The 23,200-nt window shown below is 42.2% G+C and overlaps 1 protein-coding gene across 1 annotated transcript in view; it reads right to left on the reverse strand.

Moving 5' to 3' along the window:
* LOC131675100 (cadherin-89D) overlaps positions 1 to 21,031 on the reverse strand; it is a 35,163-nt gene extending 14,132 nt beyond the window's left edge. Inside the window, exon 1 of the mRNA XM_058953946.1 lies at positions 20,935 to 21,031. Coding sequence (XP_058809929.1) covers positions 20,935 to 21,031 — 97 coding nt within the window. The remainder of the gene's footprint in view (positions 1 to 20,934) is intronic.
* Positions 21,032 to 23,200: the final 2,169 nt, after the last annotated feature.

The raw sequence follows: 23,200 nt of genomic DNA on the forward strand, positions 1-23,200 counted from the left end.
GGGATCAATTTTAGCGTTATACGTAAAATTCGAATTAAACGTTACATTGTAGTGATGAATGTGCACTCTGTTGAGATGTTTTGCATCGGTCCGGTAAATTGAATAGATGAATTAATCTTCCAGGAAGAGCAGGCTACGACAATCAAATTGTAAGTTAACGAGGCCCCGATATACATACTTGTAAAACGTCGAATGTGCATAATCTGTCAGGATTGCCGTTACAAAGCGACGACCGTGCCAGGTGACGTAGCATTGTTTACTCGTTTACGCGGAGAGGAGGAACTGAAATGGAATGCCGGTTAGAGAGCCCAGTAGCAGGGACAGGCAAACTTTGGCTGCTACTGCGTGCAACGGGCCGACTTTTGCAGTCCGGCGCGGAGCGAACGACGCTGCAGCACGTGCATGGGCGCGCCAGCCGAGTGGCTTAGATAGTGAAAGGGGGGGCATCGTCCGTTGTTTTTTCGCTCGGAGCTCCTTCCCCTCGCGCCCTCGTGGCCCGCCAAGCCGGCGCCGTGGCCGCTGCCACCGCGAACGCGGCAACCTTTCCATCGCTCGTTCACCTCTGCCTGCTCACGGCAGTGCTCTATGCTTCCTTAAACTCCTGATTGATCCGGTTCCCCTCGGACGAATGCCAGTATCAAGAGCTGCGATTTCGCACGATTTGCTGCGGCTACACGGACAACGCGCGTGCACGGTCACTTTGATCGGAGCAATATCTTGGAGCGCCAGCAGCGAAAAATGGGCTCGGGCCTTTTCGCTTCGGTTGCGGTCGATCTGTCGCGCGCGCGCGCGCGAGTCTACGCGCAGGCGCCACAAGTTTGCGCCGCGGCCGCGAGGATTTATTAGCCGGAGTCGGACGCTTGGCAGCGGTTTTTGGAAGCAGAACGCGGAAGCTCCGCAGCGCGATTATTGCCTTCGTTTTTTTATCGAAGCACGCGATAATCGCGTCGCGGCGCGCGCAATAATGACGAGTAATGGTTCTAAGAGGGGGCTAGTGCCACAACCTCGGCTGTACTGCTTCTGCTTGTGATCGTTGTCAGCTATTTTATTTGATAATCGGCGCGTCAGTTACAGACCACTGATTAAACTTTATGCGCTGGCCTATAATTTGGCGCGCGTAACACAGATAATCGCTTGATGGACTGCCTCGTTACTAAAATTCTTGCTCGCTGTGCTCGACTGTACGAGCCACGTAGTGTGCGCAAGCCAGTTACCAGTAGTTAATTCTTTTACATACTTATCTTGCTATTTACGTGGCATAAGAATGCCGAGAAAAAGCTTCGACAACTGATGATTATCAATTTTCAAGTCAACTGCAATATATGACTGATTGCGACGACCAATCATTTCTCAAGTAGCCAGCATTTGGAAAGTCAGATGACAACAGCGTAAGTAGTCTAGGCGCAGGGTACCTTCCCATAGCCGATTGATGGTCATGCTATACACTAGATTTACGACTTTTTTTCACTAAACACGCATATTATGCAACTCTGAAAACTTGTCAAGTGAAAATTATTGTTACAAAATTATCATTGATTAAACAAGCTATCGACACGTACGACAGACCAAATTTTTTGCTTTTCAATACCTATTAGGACCGTTTATTCCGATTTCGGTAAAGTCGATATGAACAAGAGTTATCGCAAAAGTAATGTTCGCAACCTTATTGTTCATGAAATGTGAGCAATATTTTAAAAATATCTTTAGCTCTATTTATCAGGCTCTGGAATGCCTTATTTTTAAGAATGTTCTATAGAGATTATGTAATGTTCTATAGAGGATCGGTTATTTTGTGCAATGAATGTTGACAAAAAAAGTAAATTCCATTTGTTTATGAGCTATTAAACCAAACTTAATGTTGACAATTACAAAGAAGAATGTATTCAAACTTATTCCTCGAATTAAAAGCTACATATCAATGTGTACTTTTATATCAATATCTTATTTAAATTGTGATAAAGCTGCACCATGCGTGCTCGTAAGTGCCGACGAACTTCTATGAATATCTAGTTATTCAATGTCAGTAAGTAATATTTCTGTATTTTTTACTTAATTAATAATGCGACATCCTGTTCCAAATGTTCCGTATTTTCTTTAAAAATGAGACATGGCAGACCTCAAGTGTGATAAATCGAGCCGGACATATCTTAAAAATGTTGCACGCAAGTGGTGAACAAAGTTACTTACACTATTTTAGCGATACCACCATATTGCCCATATGAATTTTTTCGAAATCGAAAAAACGGTCGTATTCATTGTTAAAAAAACGAATGGTTTAATGCACATCAATACATTATTTCGTTATATTATATTTTTAAAAAGTGATTATTTTGTTCCAACGGGCTTGAGAGTTGCATATTCGTGTTCAGCGGAAAAAACACGTAACAAACAACTACTCTATATCGCGGCCATTAATCCGCCACGGGAAGGTCTAGACTAAAGGACGTGTCGTTGCAGTAAGCGTGTAACAAGTAGCAGCAAGGTGTTGGGGCGATAGGCAGTGAGAAGACTGGGCATCGGTGGGGCCACCGCAGGTTGTTGCGCCTTTACTACGCCTGCTTAATATGGCTAGATTTTAATTGTACGGAACGGGCAGCAGGGAGAACGTTCTTAGCTCGGCATTATTATCCAGCGCGTGTCTGGCGCTGCATAACCTTTAATCAGTACTGATTTTCATTTTCGCATCTAGAATTTGTAGATTTCGCTAAGCCAACCGCAACAGAATGAGTCTGGCGCGTGCTCGACGCGGGTTCAGTGGGCAATAATTACTTAAGCTGTTGCTCTGATCCCACTGTGACTTGCGAGTATACATTTCGAGGAGCATTTTTTTGATAAGATTTATTACTGTGCGGACCGGGCGAGCAAGTGTAAACAAGATCGACACAGTTGTACGGACAGAGTGCTTCAGCTGATAAAGATTATTCGATACAACAAATACAACGACGCACGCCGCTTGACAAAGACAAAATAACACAAAATGCCCTTTACACTCCTCGAAACCCGAGCTCGGTCTTTCGTTCCTTCGCTCGTAGCTTTTCCACCGCTCGCCCCCTCCGCTGTCTGTTTCCTTGGCGATGCGCCGCTGCAGCCATAGGCGGAGCTTGCTGGTCCAAAGACAATCTGCACGGATTGCTTTTTCCGCGTTCGTTTGGTCTTTTTCCCTAGCTATTATCTTCGTTTTCTTCATACTTGCATCTCTCTCTCTCTCTCTCTCTCTCTTTCTAACTCCGCTTCGCTCGTGGGTCGCCGAACAATTTCAGCATACCGTTAGTTTATCATTGAACCGTGACCAAATTCGAGAGTGAGCATGGCACTTGCGCTGACTCTAGCTCTGGCGTACGGCCCTGGATCTACCCGGAGAGTAGCCATGCGCATTAAACAAGTGAAGTCACGGAAGAGAGGTGCCGATTATTGTTTTGAATGTCCGACTAGTCAACGTAACGATGGTTATTAATCAAGAACGGCTGATTGCCAACGACTGACTGACCTCATCTCCCGACTCATCTTACGGATCTTCGATGCTGTTGTACGGGAAGAGCAGGGTGGGAGGGGGGGGGGGGGGAGATCCCTCTCGCCGTGCACACGGCTCCGTTCCACGCATAACCTCCTCCCTGTATAATCTAGTGACTCAAGTTCTTCTGCACATTTCAATTTATGATTTTCAGCGGTGAGTTTAGATCAAACTTCGGAATCAGATTCTATAACATTTATGTTTCGTGTACATAGGTTTCAAAAACAATCCCTTTAACTATTTTAGATATTGCACTTGACGTGACTATCCTTTTGAGACTACTTTCCATAAGAGTCTATGTATAAGAGATGAACTTCGGAATTAATTTTCATCAGAATTTACTTAATGATAAATATTGAAAAAATTCATGCTGGTATATCGCGCTGTTGAGTTCAACAACGTGTACGCAAGCGATCCACGACCGATTCGTGGTTTCCAAAACCCAACCCAACTCTAAATCGCACAGCGACCGTCAAATTTGAGAGCACGCGATTCAGCCCCCATAAGCCACACCCCGCCGACAGAGAGCAATAAAAGCGTAAACAAAATAGGTAAGTGCGAATAAATTTTGGCCACACTTGGTCATCGGTGTACCGCTGTCATTTGACAGACGGGTTGGCCGCTCGGTCGTTCATTTATGCTGCGCTAATGTGAATTTCCCGACTCAGATAGGTAAAAGATATCCCGACGGTGTCGGCTTCAGCGTAGCCATGGCTGCGCGCCTGGTCGTCAGATGTACCGCGTGTCGATTTTCGCGCCTTATCGCTTGCCATCCGTAACAATGTCGTTGATCTTTCTATTCGAATGGTCGCTGCTGTGAACGTTTCCTCGTCTCAAATTCGACGCTTTTCCAGTTGAAAGTCGAATGAAGTAATCGGTAATAATCCCGGTGACTGCAACGCGTTAATTAGCGTTCGTTTCAAAAGAAAAATATGTAAGCGAGAAAGAAGTAAGAGCGACGAGGGACGATCGGCCAGCAACGTCGCGTACTCATCGACCCGTTCATCCGCGCTGATGTACGTAGTTGCAACACGGGCAGCGCGTAGCATGTCGGCTCGAACTCATAGCCATCAGGTGATATCATCGCGGACACCGAGCTCCGCCTGTTGTTAATTATTCGGGGAATCGGTAAAGCTATGCCCCGGGCGCATAATGAGGTGTGGCCTAGATAGCAGCCGCGAGAAGCACGCACACGCCGCGGATTTAGCAGCGCGCTTTCATAACGCGCGAGCCGATTCCCGGCGTTCGCTCGCTCGCTGGCGCGTAATCAGCGCGCCTGGGAACCTTGTCTTTGGCTCTGGGATGCAAATCGAGTGCAAACGGGCTATAGGATCGCTTCGTTATTTCCCTCTCTCGCGCTCGCTGTCAAATCGCTTTACCCTCTTTCGTCTGCACCCGTAGCTTTTCTTCACTCGCGATCGATCCTTTTCAGCTCCTCGTCTTTATTTGTTCACTCGACAAAATCATGTGACTATTATCGAGCACTTAAAACGAGTTCGATAAGCGCACAAAAAAATAGGGCCACTGAAATGCGCAGCGAGCGGATAGTGCAAGTTATAATGTTCGAGGACTGTTGGTTTTTTGTTTCTCGGAGAGGTGAACCTGTAGAAAGCGTGTGCGCAAAGCGGTCGCGCTACTTCACGCACGACTGCTATACTGCGACCATTAGCGCTGCTGCCATTTCTGATTCTATCTCCGTCGCTCGCATGTCTGCATTTGGTTTGGACTGTATAGTTATTTTATTTTTCATTTCTTTCCGTGCAAGTGACTGTGACATGTCGTTTGCCCGACTCAGTTAGTGCTGAATTCCTTTCACCTTATCACCACTCACAGGAGTTTATTGTCTTGCTCACAATTGCTTTCCTACTTTCTTCGCTCTTTTAACGCTACCGCTCGCGTAATCGATAATGCGATAATTATCACTAGCGGATTTCCCAAGTTTTGCATGTGTTTGTCGATGCTGCATGGTTTCATTGACGTTTCGTAACAAACTCGTAAACGCACGAGAGTTCATCAATCTTGTCGGCTAGTCATCTCTGTTTTTTTAAATCCCACAATTATCCGCGCAAAATTCAAGCGCTAGTAAACAATATTTAAGACTAATAAAGAGATGACTGGAAAAAAGCGTGTTTAGGGCAATGCACACATACACACACGCCGACCGCGCGTAGCCTACGAGAGATAACGACTTTTTGGTTTACGATCCATTATATGCATGCTATTGACGAATAACAACAGCGCCCATAACAATTAAAATACGGAGCAAATTTGGAGCCTGGAAAAATAAAATTAATAATGCGCGCGCTCTACCACAATTGAGCGACTTGCACTTCGCTTGGACCTGAATCTCACGATCCAAAATGGAAATTATGGGAAAAATTCCGTACAAATGTGTAGAGCAGCTGGCTCATTCGGATCCCATTTTTCTCCGGCTGCTGGACCTGCTTACGGCTAGTTCTATAAGCTGCTGCACTTTGCTGTTCTTTTCTAAGAGCGCTTTATAACTTCAATAAGAGAAAAATAATAATTTACCTCGGTTTCACTTCCTAATTAACTATATTTATTCTTCAACCTGCGGTACGACACACTGTTGGGTAGCTTTTTACATTAGCCCAAATTTCAACAGCTTTTGTTTCTATATTAAAATATTGCCGACTCATGCGAGTCACGCGGGCATTTCTTTTTCCGATTTTATCGCTTATTCTCCAGATATCTGTCGTTTCATACCTGGCTTATGCAGTCTAATTGAACGAATCATGTCAATTCGTAGTCCATTGCGAATACATAATAATAATTATTTTTTCTTAATCGATAATTATAGCAGTTCACTTTCGAGCAATTAAAATATCTATTAGTGAAGTAATTAGAAATATTGTGCGTAAATGAGTCAGTTTTATTTGTAGTTGCTAGTACATAATTTAATAGAGGATAAAAAAATGCTCTAGCCGGGATAGAACTGGCGACCTTCTGCGTATAAAGCCGATGTGATAACCGCTACACCACGGGACCATCATATTTTATTGAACTTTAGATATAAAATACCACTATCTTTCAAATTTGGCATAAAATTGTAGTAACACTTGCATGAAAATTGCTTACCTGTCGTTTTATCCGTAGCAATAATCAAAAATATAAGTAGGCTTAAAACAGCCGTACTCTCGTGGAGAATGCGACGTGCTAGTTTTAGCATTTTTCAAGCTCGTCTTCTTTATCTGCAGACATATCTGTAACAAATGCATGAAATTACTACGTGATAATGAATTGATAATAGATCAGTCGATGGTGAATGTTATCCGACGAGCGTTGTAAACTGCGAATCATTAATAATTGGTACTTGCACTAATAAATTATACCTGACGCTCTTTAATATCTCGAGTAATTAATTTGTTTCATTGCGCAATCAAACTAGAGTGTCTCTTTTTATTGTTAATACGTTTAGTAATGAATTTTATTTGCCTAATCTGGTACTGCTATTGAAAGATTGTACGGTGTGTAAGATATAAGAGAAACGAGTTAGTTGGTTAGAAGCATTTTTCAGACGTTTTCCGTATATTTTACCAGAAAATGGAAACTGATGAAAGTGTAATTGAGTGTAGGAGCGTGTTTGATTGGTGCGAGAGTAGCAAGCGAGGTGATTCTAAGAGCCCTGGGCTTGTTCTGCTCGAGCGAGCGAGCTAAGCGGCATGTTTCTCGGCACATACACACACACCCACGCGAGGTGGCTGCTGCAGTTGGGGTCCGTATCCGAAAATTTACGCATAAAATGCCAGTCGAGCGTTTGATAGATATAGATAGGAAAGTGATTGCCGGCATTCTTGGTTCGCGCCCGCAATTACTCGCTTCGGAAAGTATATCGGATCTTGAGGTCGCCTTCAGAAATCCAATCAATTTCTACTCTATATCGCTCCCTCCATGCCTTATACATACATATACCCACATGGTCGTGTGCTGCTTGCACACCCCCTGCAAATATTTTATACATCAGCGCATCCTGCACGTACATCTTTATAACTGCTACTGCTCGTTTTTGCAACCTTCGACTTTGCATTCGTTTCGAGTGTTTGCTCTACTACCACTGCATCATTTCTTGCTCGACTCGCCGATTATTGCTTTACAATATTTGCTTCTTCGATGCACATCGCCTAGCTAAACATCAACGATTTACCGTGGTCTCGCGCGTAATAACCAACATTGCACGATCTTAAACCAAGTTTCATAGTCGACCGAATGAATTGTCGCCTAAACAAGCACCATCATTTCCTACTGATACGTCATTCTTAACAAGTGTCGTGCAATTTGTCTACCAGACAAGCTTACCGCATAGCTGCAGTCCCCATCTTCTCGCGGTCCTTTAGCTATGTACTTGATTTCTTCTGTTGGCGGAGGTTCCTTCGACAGATCCGAGCCGCCTCTACCAATAGATTCCTTACTGCACAACTTTCTCGAGGCAAAACTTTCCACTGACTGTCGACTATTGTCAATCAGTCTGCACAACGATCCAGTGATCTGCGATGGTGCAATAAGCAACTGTCATTTGCTTGAACTTAGAGGCAATATGTGCGATGCCCGCTTAAATGTATAATTACAGGCGGCTCTTTTGCGACAGACTTTCGATTCGATTTTTTTTAATATGTAGCTGCGGACCTGTATTCCACTTTTATTCTAATCCGGACCGTAAGTACGATATACTTTCGATTAGTTTCACCATCGTAATTGACCAATCGACGTATTTTCACGATAATAAAGATGTTCTATACGCGCAAACGTCCATTACGGTCGACGGTAAAAGCGTGAAGCATGGCTGTTTCTTTCGTTGCTTTTTTTTCTTCTTCCACAAAAATTAATTCACAATGATCGGCTGATGGATATAGAACGCTTTGCGGGCGAAGAAAGGAATTCTGATTTACAGGTGGACTGGAGTCGCCCGAGAACTTTCGCGTGGTTTCGCGTTTCACGAGTGACTGCAGTTCCTTCGCGATAGCCGGTATTTTCATCGTAGCAGGTTATTACAGTTTCGGGGGGAAACGTGAAGCACAGTGAAAGATATTGCCATTGCAATGCTGGCCGACCGCGGATATACTTATTATTCCATCACGGCGCGCGCGACTGTCATTTTGAAATACATTTTGGCTAAGCCACCTCTTGCACCTACTGCAAGCATCAAATCACAGTCGCATTTCTAATTATTGTTGTTGTACATTAATGCCCTGTGTATTTCGATAAAATTAAATTCATGTTACTTCATTCCAGCATTTTCTTTCGAAAATACAAAAACTCAATGGTTAAGACTAGAATGTGAAAACTACGAGCGAGAGCAAAATCTGTGTTGAGTGAAGCGAATTATTATTTACCAGAAAATGCAAATTTATTGGTTCTAAATTATCTGCGATTATAAGTTGTGAAATATTCAAGAATATTTATTGCCGTAATTATATTTACGTTCTCACTTACATAAGCTTATTTACATTAGCATCGCTACTCTTATACGAAACTTACATTGTACACCATGATATTTTATACAAATCCGATGTAATATCATATGCTCGTACACGTTGAAGAAAGAATTATCTACATTGCAGCCTTAATTTATTTTTCACTGGATATTTTCGAGCGGTTTTCTAGTGATTATACCACGAGGGTCTACTAAATTCAATATAAATATTCGAAAGCAAAAGAACATCCTGTATTACAGTAGCTGAAACGCGAAAAGATACAAAGGAAGGAAAATAGAAGATGGAATTTAATAAATACCTTGTCTCTGCTTGACTCATTTTCCGAGTTCCCCGTTTGTGCTAATAAAACTCTCGTAAAATATATTGGTCGATTTGCTGCGCCACAGACTTTTATGACTCGGTCTACGAGAGGTCGATGCATTACTCTCTCAAGCTTTCCTCTATCTTCAGAACTTTTATCTTATTCAATCATATCAAAGTGAAGTTATACTTTATTGCAGACAGCTTTATGATAAATTAATTACCAACTGCCCATTATATTTCCATAATTAAGAATTATTCGTATTTGACAGATGAGATTGCGAACCATTAGGAATTTCGGTACTAATTAGGCTAAAGCTATTGATATTGCTTATTTTCGTACAACGCCGGACTTATACATTACTTACTCGTATTTGTACGAGGTGCTCGCTGGCGCTGGAAACTTCGTATTTCAATTGGTCGGTGACTTAGACTTTCCTTACGGCACGGCACGATCACATTCAAGCCTCACGATGTCGAGTTGATTTTCATAAAATTACGATCGCCGCGACGATGAAGGAAGGAGCGGACGAAGCAGTGACTTGCCAGCCGACACGGACGAGCAGCTCGAAACTCGCTTTCAGCTCTTCCTGGCACGCTATTGTCCGTTCGCGCAAGCGACGAATTGCCACAATTTTCACTTTTCGCATTAACGTCCTTTTTTCGGCTATTCCATAAAAAAAGCTGCGGTTGTTCGAAATGTTCATCGCGATGATCGCACGTCCGATCGATTTGTCCGATGGCGACTCGAAGACTCGACGAGACCTTGAACCCCACCCGTATAATTGATATCTTTTAATAAAGACCTTATTAGGCAACTCATTCCTACGATCATTTCTGTTGATCTTACTGCTGTCAGACCATTATACCAGTTTCGTCATAGCTAATGCAGATATTCATAGCCATTCGATTATGTATTACGTATATGACTGTCCCATTCAATGTTCACAATATTTTTTTTTATTCGTTACATATTTAAGAGTTTATTAAATTAAATAATTTAAATTGAAATTAGTTAAATTTAGACTGAAAAAGGTAATAGATAAGCTCATATGATCAACTGTAACAAACTTATCTGTTAATGTTTGATGAATTTCCTAATTACATAGTGTTTTTGTTATTTGGATTACCTTTTTACTAGCTATTAGAGGTCATAATTGGAGTCAGTTAGATAGCAGTTGACGTTTCGTTGGTGGATTTGCTAACCTCTTCAGAAAAATAAGTGCACTGCAGTGAGTGGCACCGTCTTGTCAGAACAGCGGTTCGCTGTCGACTTATAGCGATTTTTTGTTCTGTCTTTTTTTATTTTTGTTTTCGAACAGTTGCGAAATCTATCGATAAGTGTTTTCTGAAATCAATGTAAAAACCAGGTTCGTCAGCTGATGAAATTTGGTGAAAAAATAATAGATGTTTACACTTGACATCGTGACGCCTATACCAGCACGAAACGATCAAAGGGGACGACGACTGGAAATCCGTTAAACGAAAAAAATGAAAAAAAGAATGTTGGCAAAGTGAGTTTGTAGAAGCAGGGTGGCTGTTAGAAGGAAGCAGCACGCGCGGTCGAAAAGATTGTTTGGCGGGAGCAGCGGGAGCAGCAGCAACAGGACCGAAGTAACGGCGTAGTGCTGAGAGTGTCGCGCGGACTGCAATTTATCTGTGAGCAAGGCTCGTGGTGGTGATTAATGGAGGTGGCCATTACAATTTGGCAGCTTGTTCGTCCGTCAGCCGCAGGAGAGTTGCGCGCGCGCAGTCGACCGAGCGAACGGCAATGAGGCTATATTGGAATTTCAAGGACCGGCAGGCGCAGTCGGCGCTGCTGCTGCTGCTGGACGGGAAGGGAACCCTTGTGAGCGCGGCTAATTAACGACCATCGATTTCTGCGCACTTTTATCTATGACCTCTTGCTTTCTATTTACACCTTAACTCCCTACCGACTCTCGTATTTCTTTTCGAACAAGACTCGCTCTCTGCGCGATGCCTTCATTCCTTCCCTCGCTGTTTTTCCTTCACTCTCCGACGCGCGCACACCAGTCGACCAACTTCAATTACGCGCTCTCCCGATTATTTTTCACGGTTTTCGATCTTGTTACGAAATGCTATCTCGTTAGAGAGATCTGCTTGAGCGCCAAAACTGCAGAAAATCTAATAATTGAGCAATCCGTGTAATCTGGCCGGGTTTTCGTCATCGAACAGCAGTCAAATGAAAGAAAACAAGGAATATGACTTTCGAGCGGCGAGGCTTAGACGAAATAATTGAATAAGTTATGGGTAGTCGTATCAAGAATCAGTTGGAACAATGGCATTCGTAATCGCGATGATTCCGCGCTCAAGTCCGCAATGCCTAATGAATTCTTTATCGCGCGGCACATCCGTTCTATAACTTTCATTTTTTGCCTTGCAGCGCTGGCTGGCACGGAGAGGGAGCGTGTATCTATCGCGAGTGCGCGCCTCCCGAGAATTATCGCCTATTAAAATCAGAATTGCAAAGCCAGCCGTTTTTTCCCTTCCTGCAGGCCATACGTACATCGCCGGGCAATCTCCTTCTTATCATCGCTCGTGGCTCGTGTTCTGCTAAAGCTCTACTCGAGATCTGACGCAACGCGTATTTTTTTGCCCTCTCAGCTGAGCCCGCAAACCGATGGAAAAAAGCCACGCGATCGCCAAAACGACGAGCCAGTTGTCAAGCGGGGCGCCTTTTGGATTGAACCAAGGAGAAACGCGCGCGGCGCGACCTTGTCTGCCGAGAGCGGCGAGCAAATCTAATCAAACACGTATTCTGCATCGATTCGCCCACGTTCGTCTATCTTTGAAATGTGCGTTCGCGTGGATTTCAGCAGCCGCCCACACTTGCCGCTCGCCTCTGTAGCCGTAACAATGCCTTTCCTTCGCTGCAGTTTGGCTTTTACGGGCTTTCAAGGACCGCGCGAGCACGGCGTCGACTATTGCTTTTCTAGTACGGGAAACCCGTACAGCCGTGCGCGGTGATAAAACTTCCGCAAGAGTCTTTTCCCGCAACGCCTCGCCTTTGATAGCTGGAGCCCTCCCTCGCAGCTATTCCGCGAAGCTTCACAGCGACGTCCGCCCCTGCTGCCACTGCAACAATATTTGTCCGCTCGTGATGAGCTTTCCTTATGCAGATGCGCCAAGCAAGCGCGACAAAAGGCACTGGTGTGCGTTCAATAGGTGTGCAACTCGCTCCTCATTAGCCTCCCTTGTCGTTTGTTTCATTTTCCAAGTATCTACTGTAGACGAAGCCAAGCTCTTGAGAGGCAATCAACAAGCCAATGTATATATATATATAGAATAAGACATGGAAGCTTCGAGCGAAGAGCGAAGGCCTCCTACTCTCTCATCGTTCGGTCAAGAGCAATTTGGCGAGCGCGCAGGAGAAAGTGCATTAATTCAATAGTCTCGTCGTCGCCATACTGTCGCTTGCAAGTTAAGTGATTTCGAGATGGGCATGCTCTCTCTCTCTCTCTCTCTCTCTCTCTCACTCTCGGACGTGGGCATTTTGGCGAATGTTCTTCGCGGAAGTGTGTGCACGAGTTTTGCTAAGTTTAAACCTCATCTGGCGCTCAGTCGAACGCGTGCCAAGTCGAGCGTGCGCCATTCGCCGACGACGCGCGTACTTTCTTTTGCCGGCGATCGCTCTTCTCTGACAAACCACCGTCTTCTGCTCGCTTCTCGGGAATAATGCTTCGCGCCCCGGCAACTTTCTCCATTGCGTATCCTTCGCAGAAGCAGTCGTGCCGAGGAATCAGCGGCAAGCTCCAAGTTTGCGCGACGAGCTCAAGACATCGCACGCGTTGTCCATCTGTCAGCGGCACAAGCGAGCAACGCGCACTTGGTGTATCGTATTACTTTGCAAGTCCTGCGCCGGCACGATAGCGCTTGGCTGCGATTTCGCCGCGCGAGTGCACCTCAAGGCGAAGGCGAGCCAAAAGCAGCAGAGCAGACGCAGCACGCTACAGCGCATAGCCGTCTGTCAGAGCAGACAAGGTCTGGAGCACGAGTGCAAGGTCGCGAGCGCGCGGAGGTCAGCAAACCCTGGAGAGCATAGCTGCTGGATACTGCAGCGACAGCGGCAGCACGGGAGAGCAAGCGCGCGCGTGCAGCTTTACGCGACGCGTTTTCGAGCTTGGCTTGCCGGGTCTTGCATTAGCTGCTCTTTGGCTATTTGGCCGCCTTCCAACCGGTCGGATATTCGCAACCTAGACCTGCGCATTTGGGGGGGAGGGGGGGGGGGGAATGTCGCTGTCGAAGATGCGTCTCCAAACAGGTTTTTAGCGCGATGATCGCTGTGCCGCTGAAATGTCTGCACGTGTCTTACGTTTTTTACCACGCATCTACTAGAGTAACGGTTTCTCCGCAACAAAAAGGTCCCTTTAAGAATGTCGACGTTACATGGCTTCGAACAGTCGCGCGCTCCAACCGATTATCGTTGTACGGGGGTAAGTAGTAAGTAAATCGCTGGCCGAACAATCGGCACTGGCAAGGTGCAGCAGTAGGCCAGTGGCCTTTGCGCACGAGCATTTCTTATCGGACCGAGAGTGGTAATTTCTGCTTGTTCGCGTGCATCGACAACTGGCTTGGGCTCGAGCAACGGAATATAATTCTGTGAGAGCTAAGACTATGGAAGACGAGAGCTGTCACGCTCGAGAGCGCATAAATCGCTGTGGACGGGTGGCCGATGGTCTTGGATATGCCTGAACAGCGCCTCTGATCTGTAGTCGCGCGAAGGCACCGATAACAGAGTCAGCTCGCTGCGAGCGCAGCAGCCTCGCTGATGAGAAGAGGCGCTAGACGCGCTGCACTTTGAGGTTTACCGCATTGTCTTTAAAACGGTTTTTTCGCCGCGCACGCTAACTTCCTTGCCTGAACGTGGACGGAGAGCGCGGGACAGCCTCCAGTGATTACACGAATGAAAGTGTAATGATGAGAAAATGGCGAGGTTGGAAGAGGTGGTTGCGCGTCTCGTGGTGCTCGTCTGCGCTTGATCTTGATCCTGCTCGTGGCGCGGATGAGTGTTGCCGCATGGCGAACAAATTCTCCTTGTTACACACGAGCGACTGTTTTTTCCTGTTTTCCCATGGTTATCGGCCTCCTTATCGGCGGCCTGACACGCGCTTCGAATTTTCAGTCCAACTGCGATCCCAATGACAGCATTGCAAACTTTCGGTCGCGCGATTCAGCACCACTTGGACAACTCGTTGTCAAACAAGCAGCATATGGACACAGCTTCAATAAGCCCTAACAGACAAATGTACTTGTCACTTCCTGCAGCGACGAGCTCAATTTCGCTCATGTCAATCAGTGCTGCTTTCCATTCTAGTGAAAACAGTTCTTTTCTCATTTTCTTAAGGATCTTCGATGATTGAGCAAGTTAAGGGAACCGACCAATTTTTCACGAGCGGTCACAAAGTTCAGTGCTTATGGAGAGCGTCGTTAATATGTCATTTATTTATAGAGAAAATTGAATAGAGGTTAAGAGGTTGTAACAAAAACATGAATAAATTAAGAAGAAATATTGGTTAAACTAGTCTCGATGGACGTTTCCAGTAAAAGTCCCAAGTGATCGATCAAAACATCAACAAACGCTCGAGCTCGTTGCTTCGGCGCGGTGGTACACAGATTGCGGAGCAGCCTCTTTCTCTGCCCCTCCCGCATGACGACATTCGACATGCTCAAGCGCATGAGGCAGCAGCTTTAATCCATTCAACGACCAATGTCGATTGTTGCCGTCGGCCATTAGTCGAGTAACAATCTGTCTTAGCGTCGATGCGGATTTTGGCTTTCCACATTGACGACCGATTTCACCAAGTTAAGCTGCTCTGAAGAGGCGAGCAACGAAATCGACATTTTGCCGCAAGTGCAAACAATGCTTAGGCATTGCACCTATCTGCCAAGTGTCAGCAGCGCGCGCAATAAGGCAAACGCAGGCTGGCACGTAGGCTAATTATCGAATGCAGAAGAGCGTGCAGAACTGCGTCTGGCGTAGGTCAATCTTCGGCCGGGCGTTGCGCGCCCGCCGGCCGCCTTTTCCGACATTTCCGATGACGAAAATGTCGCCTCTGGAAGCGCAACTTTCACCAAATGAATAAGTTGCGAGGCTCGGCGCAGCGGCAAGAACGACTAAGGCGAAAGAGCGAGTGGCGAGAAGGCGAGTCTTCGTTCGAGGTGTACGAATGTGATCGAGCGCTGGGGCACGAGCCGGACAAGTGAGCGCTCGTTAACTGGAAAGCAGCGCAAAAGAAAGAGAGAAGGAGAGCGCGAGAGTAGTTGAAAAAAAGAGAACGAGCCACGGCGAAGTAGGCTAACCTCGAATTTCCGAATAAATTTGAAATTCAAGAGAGCAGCGAGGCAGCGAGAGCGACGGCTAGCTCGCCCGCGCTTATGAAAATTGAAAGCGATTATACAGAGCAAGTTTGCTGCGTCAGGAGTGCTCTCGCTCTTCGCCAAAAGAGCGAGAAGGCCAATTAAGTTTGGCCCTTATTCCATCTCTTTTCGCAGCTAATTTGGTTGTACTCGCTGCTCTCTATCTCGAAGCGACATTGCAACTGGATCAGCTTACGCGAACTCGCGCTCTCCCCTCCGATGCCTGCGTATATTAGCAACGCGCTCCTTGTTCACTGCGCTGCCCGCCTCGCGTCTCCTTGTCGCGCCGGACTAGCGCGCTACTTGCGCCAATTTTCTAGCTATTCAAACACAACGATGTGCCAGCGTGCACGCGCACGGCTTAACGGCTTCTGTACGCACACCACTTTCCATAATCCACACCTTAACAACTTGGCGCTTATATACTTCCAAGTAGCTCATTCGCTCAAGCTTCTGTATCAATCAACGTCGCTTGCGACTTGTCCTTTTCATTGTCCGCAACAACGTTATAATTAAAAATAAAACACACACACACACACACACGCGTTTAGCGAGAAAGATAGAGACGCGCGATAAAAATAATGGATTACAACACGATAGAACGTTGATGACCGAAAAGTGTGTAGTGAGTGCGTTTTTCTCATCGCCGATTATAATTTCCGGGAAACGTGAATTTTGTAACTATGTTTATAATTAACCTCTTATTCGTTCGCGAGTATAAGCTTGATGCGATGTATCGCGCAGAAGGAATACTTATGACTGGAAGAGCTTTCTTTCTCGAGCCACGAGCCATCGTATCGACTGCGAGCTGTCAAGCATGTACGTAACTTGCTCAACATTGTTTTCACGATTATTAATGCTGCTGTTGAGTAATTATGTAGCAAGCAATTATAGGGAGGACGATAAATTAAGACGAAGAAAGAAAGGATCTATCCAGCTGGAGCTCAACGAAAAAAGCTCCAACTTCTGTATGCATGCTCAACAATGCTCGCGAGAGAAAAAAATCAAGAATCGCAGCAATCTCCAAGTCGTGCATGGTCATTTTTTCGGACACGCGCGAATAAATGTTCCCACAGCGCTGCGCTTACGTTGTAGCGCGATCGATTGAAGCTGCAGCAGCCGCGCTCATACACACGTTCGCCGTCGTTGCGAAAGTAAGCGCGCACAGGTATATGCACTTTAATTGAGAGCGGAAGAAAGAAGAAATGCTGCTCCAGGCCAAACTGCTACGGACTCTATATTTACACTGTTATTCTTTTCTTTTTTTTTTATCGACTACTACTTTAATACATTCAAATTTCATACCGTGAAAGCGAGACTAGCTAATTTGAATTTTCGGAAAGGCAATTTTGATATTTATGGCTGCCCATATTAAAATTTCAATGAAAATCTGAAAAGTTTAATATATGGTAAAGTTTCCTTTGTTCCACTTTTTGTCTATAGTATTATTAGGTTTGGGTAACCGCAATTTTTCCATCAGAATAAAAGTTCAAATTTATTGGTTTTGCAGCTGTTAATACGATTCTTCAGTTTTGGCTTTCTAAAGAATTTCAATATTTTACATTTTAATGCAGTTTATATTTCGCTGTTACCGAAATATAAATTTTAAATAACGTAATCAACGTAGGTAAAGATGTTTACTTGCAATTGCATTGCAAAACGTTATTAGAATAAAACTGCAGGAATCAATTTGAGCAGTCCTGTAAGAAACAAAACAATCTCGCTCGACAAATTTCAGTATGTAGAGGAGATCAGAGAAATATATGGACTATCTAGACTTTTAATGAGCCTGGAAATTAGGAAACTATTTAAAAAATTTTGAAAATAAGCCGACGTATTTGTCAGTCTCCTGATTATAAAAGCCTGTGATTCATTATTAAAAAAATATTTGACAAAAAAATTCAAAAACGCCCTTTCGAAAAAGGTAGGGATAAGATCGAAAGACTTGAATAATAATTAAAAAATATTGGTAACAAATACGTGAAAAGTTTCAAAAGTCTGCAAAAATGCCGGAACTACGAACGATGACCTAAAACTTATGGAATACGACGTGGAGTAACTGATATACAGTAAAAAAACTCCAAGACTCAGGGTACTCATCTTCATGAAAAACAGGAGGTGGTCCACATAACCCCACAAAATGAACGATATAGGCCCGAAAGGACAAGGCGTAATACGTGTATTGCCCATCCGTGAAATGGAGTTTTGTTTTGTTATTCCGGATTATGGAGAAGATGACTTTGTCAGCATCAGCACGACACGCAGCATTAAACTTGTCTTTCACAGAATTTCCACATTATTAACCCTCGTTGGTGCTCTTTCGTGCTATTTATGAAAAAGACGCATGAAAACTGTAATTTTACTTTTTTTCCAATGACCGTTTTATAGCTCATCAAAGCGTAACAATAATTCTATCTCGTAAATCCAGTCTTGTTTGTCCTCCGTAGAAGAAAATAATGTAAAATTAACAGTACAAATAATCAAAGTAACGGATTCTTGTAAAATATCAGAGTTTGCCAGCGAATAGTTTTCTCAGGCTCGAGTAAACCCTCCCCATTCAAAGAGTTGTTCATCGTAAAGTTGCAAATAAAAGGTATCCGATGATTTTTAGCGAGTTACATAATAATATTTGTCGTTTAAAGATTTCACAGTGAGAGGTAAAGACGATCTTAATTGTTGCCAAGAAGAGGCATCATTTTGTCATTTAGTTGAGAGAATGATAAAATTATGTACGGAATTGGAATGACTGTAGATGAAATAGAAGAGGGGGCGAAAAACACTTACCACGTACGTCGAACTAAAGCTGCAGTGTTTCAGGTGCATCGAATTCACGATAGCAGTAGATTATTTGTAAATCTAGTGTATATCCTTTGAAAGCGTGCGACAGTTCGCGGATATCAGACTTCTTCGAGCAAACCATCTTTCGACGAGATGCTGCATGTCTCTGAATAATTCATGCACCGGTGCAAAAGTGAACTACGACCGATCTGTAAGTGGGTAGCCAATCTTCCTACAGCGGAGTTGGAGCTGCGACAGCAAATTTCCCCGTCGTCTGTCTTTATCCTCTCACTCTCTGTTCACTTGCACTCGCCATACAAAGAAGCAGCCCAAGTCAGTTCGCGAGCATTAGCCGCGAGCCTAGCTCTGTACTTTGTTCGATTCACTTGCGCGCTGATTGGTTGCAAACGCACTGCGTGCCATGCTCGCGAGCCGAGGTGTAATAACCGTCGCTCTCTTATTGCTGCAGCGTCCACGCGAGTTGAACGCACTCTTCCTGCTTTTCTCAGCTCTCGACTCTCGGCTTACTTTGCTTCATCGTCATTGTTGCAAGTGATCGTTCAATTATATCTCTATAAACAGCTGCAAATCGACCGTTGCCCGAGTCTTTTAGAAGGCCAATGTCTAGTTTTTCTTGCAAAATTATTATAAAACTGGAAAATAATCTTACAAATGTACGTATTAACAAACTGACATTGGAGAGTTGATGCAAAGCATGCAAACGCAAACCAAGCTAACCGGAGCACAGACCGTTTGATCGGAAGCAGTGAAGCTGGCTGGATCGACCAAGTGGTTAGAGCACGCGAGATAAGTTGAGAGAGGTGCGAGCGAGCGCACGCGCTTGCGTTGAGGCTGACGCTGGACTGGCGGCGAGCGCAGGCACACTCACCTGCACTCACCTGCTCGGCAAGCTCTAAGGTGATTCGAAGGAAGAGAGAGGTAGAAAGGGTCGCGCGCGCGCGAACCGGCCCGGAGTCGAGCGCGAGCGCCAAGAAAACTTGTTCCTTCCGGGTCGCGCGAGTGCACGCGAAAGCGCGCGCCAGTAGTGCCCGTACATGCGCTCGCAGGAACAACGCACGGATGAGCTCCGGCAGCGCTGCCACCACGCCCGCGATCGCTTACGAGAACACCAGCATATCGCCGCTCTCCGCTACTTTTTTCCCTCGCTATCCCGCCCCATCAGTCGTGAAGCTTCGAGCTGAATCCTCGCGCTTCTTTCCGGCTTTGCAGATAAGCCAACGCCCGATCACATTCATTACCTACCGATTATCGCTTGCTTCTCCATACTTGATGCTTTCAACGCTGACACTGGACAATCGTAGATCCCTCGACTGCAGTTTGCCGAGGACAATTTTTTGGTCGCAAAGATTTTTTCTCACCAACAATCTAATCAAAGGATATTCAACAAAATTATAACGTATATTATTTGTGACGTAATATGTCTCGGTAGAATATCTAGTTTTTCATAATTTTATGACATCCTTCCTTTGCATGAATACCGTTGAAACATCTCTTCTCATGTTTCAAGGCTATTAAATAAAATGTCGGCACTCTTAAAAGTTTTCTAATATTTACCAATTATTTATTATATTTTATGTTGCATATTTTTCAACAATATCAACATAGAAAATATTCAATCAGTTTTCTTCGGAGAAAAAAATATAGTTAGAATTACTACACAGAATATAGTCAAAAATCATTCCAGCTCCATAAAATTTGTTTATTTTGTTATCTAGAATATGTATATTATCAGGTACTCCAAAAACGTTTGAATTAATGTATTATTAAACTCTACCAATACATAGTCTAATAGACTATTCCAATATACTTCATAACAATTGATTATAATGCGTCCTTTTCGTGAATTACATAAGAATGTTTGTGAAAAATAAGAGCTGTTGTAAGTTCAACTTTTAATAAATCTTGTACATTAATAAATTTACATGATCAAATAATTTATTATTCCTGAGCTTTTCGAGTTAATAGCATTATATTTAATAGTACCTTTCGGGAAAATAGGTCATTAAAATTTCGTTTTATTTTAATAATACATCTCATACCTACATTTAAAATTTTCTGTAAATTTATGTTCTTAAATAAATATTTAAACAATATTCATTATTTTAATAATATTATCAATTATACGGTACATGAGACTTTATTGCGAAATTTACATAATTTTGAAAATATATATATGTTCATCTATATTATAAGACATCCAAAGATATTAACGTTAATCCTTATACAATGCTTAAGTTTGAATCGTGATTTTAATATCTTTGTCACTAGTCAATCATTGAATATTTTATTTGAAATATTTAAGTTTTTTATGAAAATGAATTACCTTTTACAAGAAAATATATTATTCTTTTCTAAAAATAAAAACTTTAGAATTATAATGAATTTTTATCACTTCATTTATGGAACATATTCAAAAAATTAAAGAATACATTTGTTCTTTCAGAATTACCCTGCAATTTTATTGTTCCAATATAGAATTTTCATGCTATATACCAGATTTTCCGTAACTGATATGTTGTTGTTTCTCCATATAGTCAAATTCATGGTGATCTTTAACGCTCCATTGACCTCCATTGAGCATTTTTTGCATTTCTATGTAAATTTATATAAACATTTTTTATGTTTCTAGATTTTTTTTAAACAAAGTAACTATAGTCAACTTGAAACTTTTTCAAAACATCCAACATACATAAACAAAGAGCCGTAAAGAGCTCTTTTTTTATTTTACATTTTCTTGAAAATAAAGAAGGAAATTAAAACCGCATTTGCAGTTTTCATTTTTATTTTTTTTTGATTTCCAAGGCAACTGTTTAAGAAACGGCTCTTTACGGTTATTTGTTTATATACAATAGATGTTTGGAAAAGGTTATTCAAGTTGACTAATTCATTTGTTTAAGAAAAAATCTGGAGAAACTTCTTTTGCTTAGTAAGTAACACAAAAGAGCCTTAAGAATATTTAACTTTAAAAATACACATTTTACTAAAATTTGCAGAAATAAAAAAATTAATAGTATCCAGCTTCGAGAATGATTTTTTATTACGATCTTCTGTGTATTAAATTCAAGTTCAGTGTGAAAATAATAAGGATCTATAGATAGGATAATTATACAAATATTATAAATTTTCCCGATATAGGTATAAATGGAATCTCTATACTTAGCTTACGATAAGTCTGTAGCATATCATACAGTATAGCCGATAAGTAATAAAGTAGAAAACTGCATAACACAACCCATGCGTAGATAACATAGCGTGCTAGCCAGTACTGAAAATCCGATCACTTAATCAAAAAGTTATTTTTCTACAGTCGTAACGTTTATAAGTATGTTTCCAATCCATCGACTCAGCGATGAGCATTCGGTCACTCATCCCAAACTTCTTTTTCTCCTATTCATAACGCATCTAGGTCTGTTGTTATATACATTTGTGGCTGTTCTATTATTATACCGTGTCCGAATTCCGCGTTTTAAATTAGTTTTGTTTAAAAGGGGGAAGATAAGACAATTTTCAATTGTACAATATATAGCTATATTGAATACTTTTGAATATCATTTCTATATTTAATATTAATGAATCATTAATAACAATTAATAATTTTCAATATTTCTTTATCGAACACGTTATTTAATCTGATTGAATCAAGTAGGTATTAATATTTTCTAATAGTTTTGAATAAAAGGACTACTCAATCATATTTTATTTAACAGATTTTAGTAAATTTCTATGTATGTGAAAAGAATGAGCTGTTTCATCATAGAGTTTTCAATTATATTTTGTTGAGTACTCTTCTATAAGATTTAATGCGTTTTAATAGAACATTCTAATCTATCATACACTTAATACAATAGATATTAATTTGTTCGTACAGTTTCGAATTGATAATCTATTCAATTATCTTTGATTTAATAGATTTTAATAAATTTGAATACGTTTGACAAGAATTATTTATTTAACACTTTTAAATATTTTATAAATAGCTCATTTTTGTACTTTGACTCGCTTATCGTGCAAAATCATTTTGTTTTTATCATCAATCAACTTTTGGCGCATAATTCCTAGTACAACTTGGTTGCTCATAAATGCATAATTTTTTTTCCCGTGTTCCCGTACATAAGCTTAAATAATTGAAAAAAGTTGTTCATTTAAAGACATATATAAGTACTGCTTCCGTTTCTTTGTAGATATTTTTACCGTACCGACAATAGAATTCACAGCAAGTTCATAAAGGCCTGGTCTCGTTTCATGATCTACGCAAAGATTATTAGCGTTTTTATCCATTAAAGAGCAGCTACATAATGCTTCTAGTTTGAAAACTGCATCCATCAAAACTCGCGCCGAAAACAGGTGTCTTTAACATTTTTCAAATCTTAAGCATTGATGTACACGTAACAATTATTCGATAATTTGATAATCTGAAAAATATTTCTTTTATTTATAAAATCATCATGAATATTAAAAATGTTGATATTTACATATTTTGTTGAATCTTCTTCAAAATAATTCAAAGTCCAAAATCAATCACCAACATTAGCCTAAGTTTTAATTTTTTTTGCAGGCAGTCCAATACACTTACTTAATTCGTTTTCTACTTTTACTTTCTTAGATTCTATCATATTGGACTTCTTTATTAAACGTTCTTCAAGATTTGTCGGATAATATTAAATAGTTTTTTAAAATTTTACTTTCATTTTCATCAAAGCTATTCATCTCTGTGATAAAATTCAAAGGTATTTTAAAAGACTCGAACTGAGCGACCAAA

This window comes from Phymastichus coffea, unplaced genomic scaffold (assembly GCF_024137745.1).
Source record: "Phymastichus coffea isolate CEN01 unplaced genomic scaffold, Cenicafe_Pcof_1.1 PCOF00016, whole genome shotgun sequence".
Taxonomy (NCBI): Eukaryota; Metazoa; Arthropoda; class Insecta; order Hymenoptera; family Eulophidae; genus Phymastichus; species Phymastichus coffea.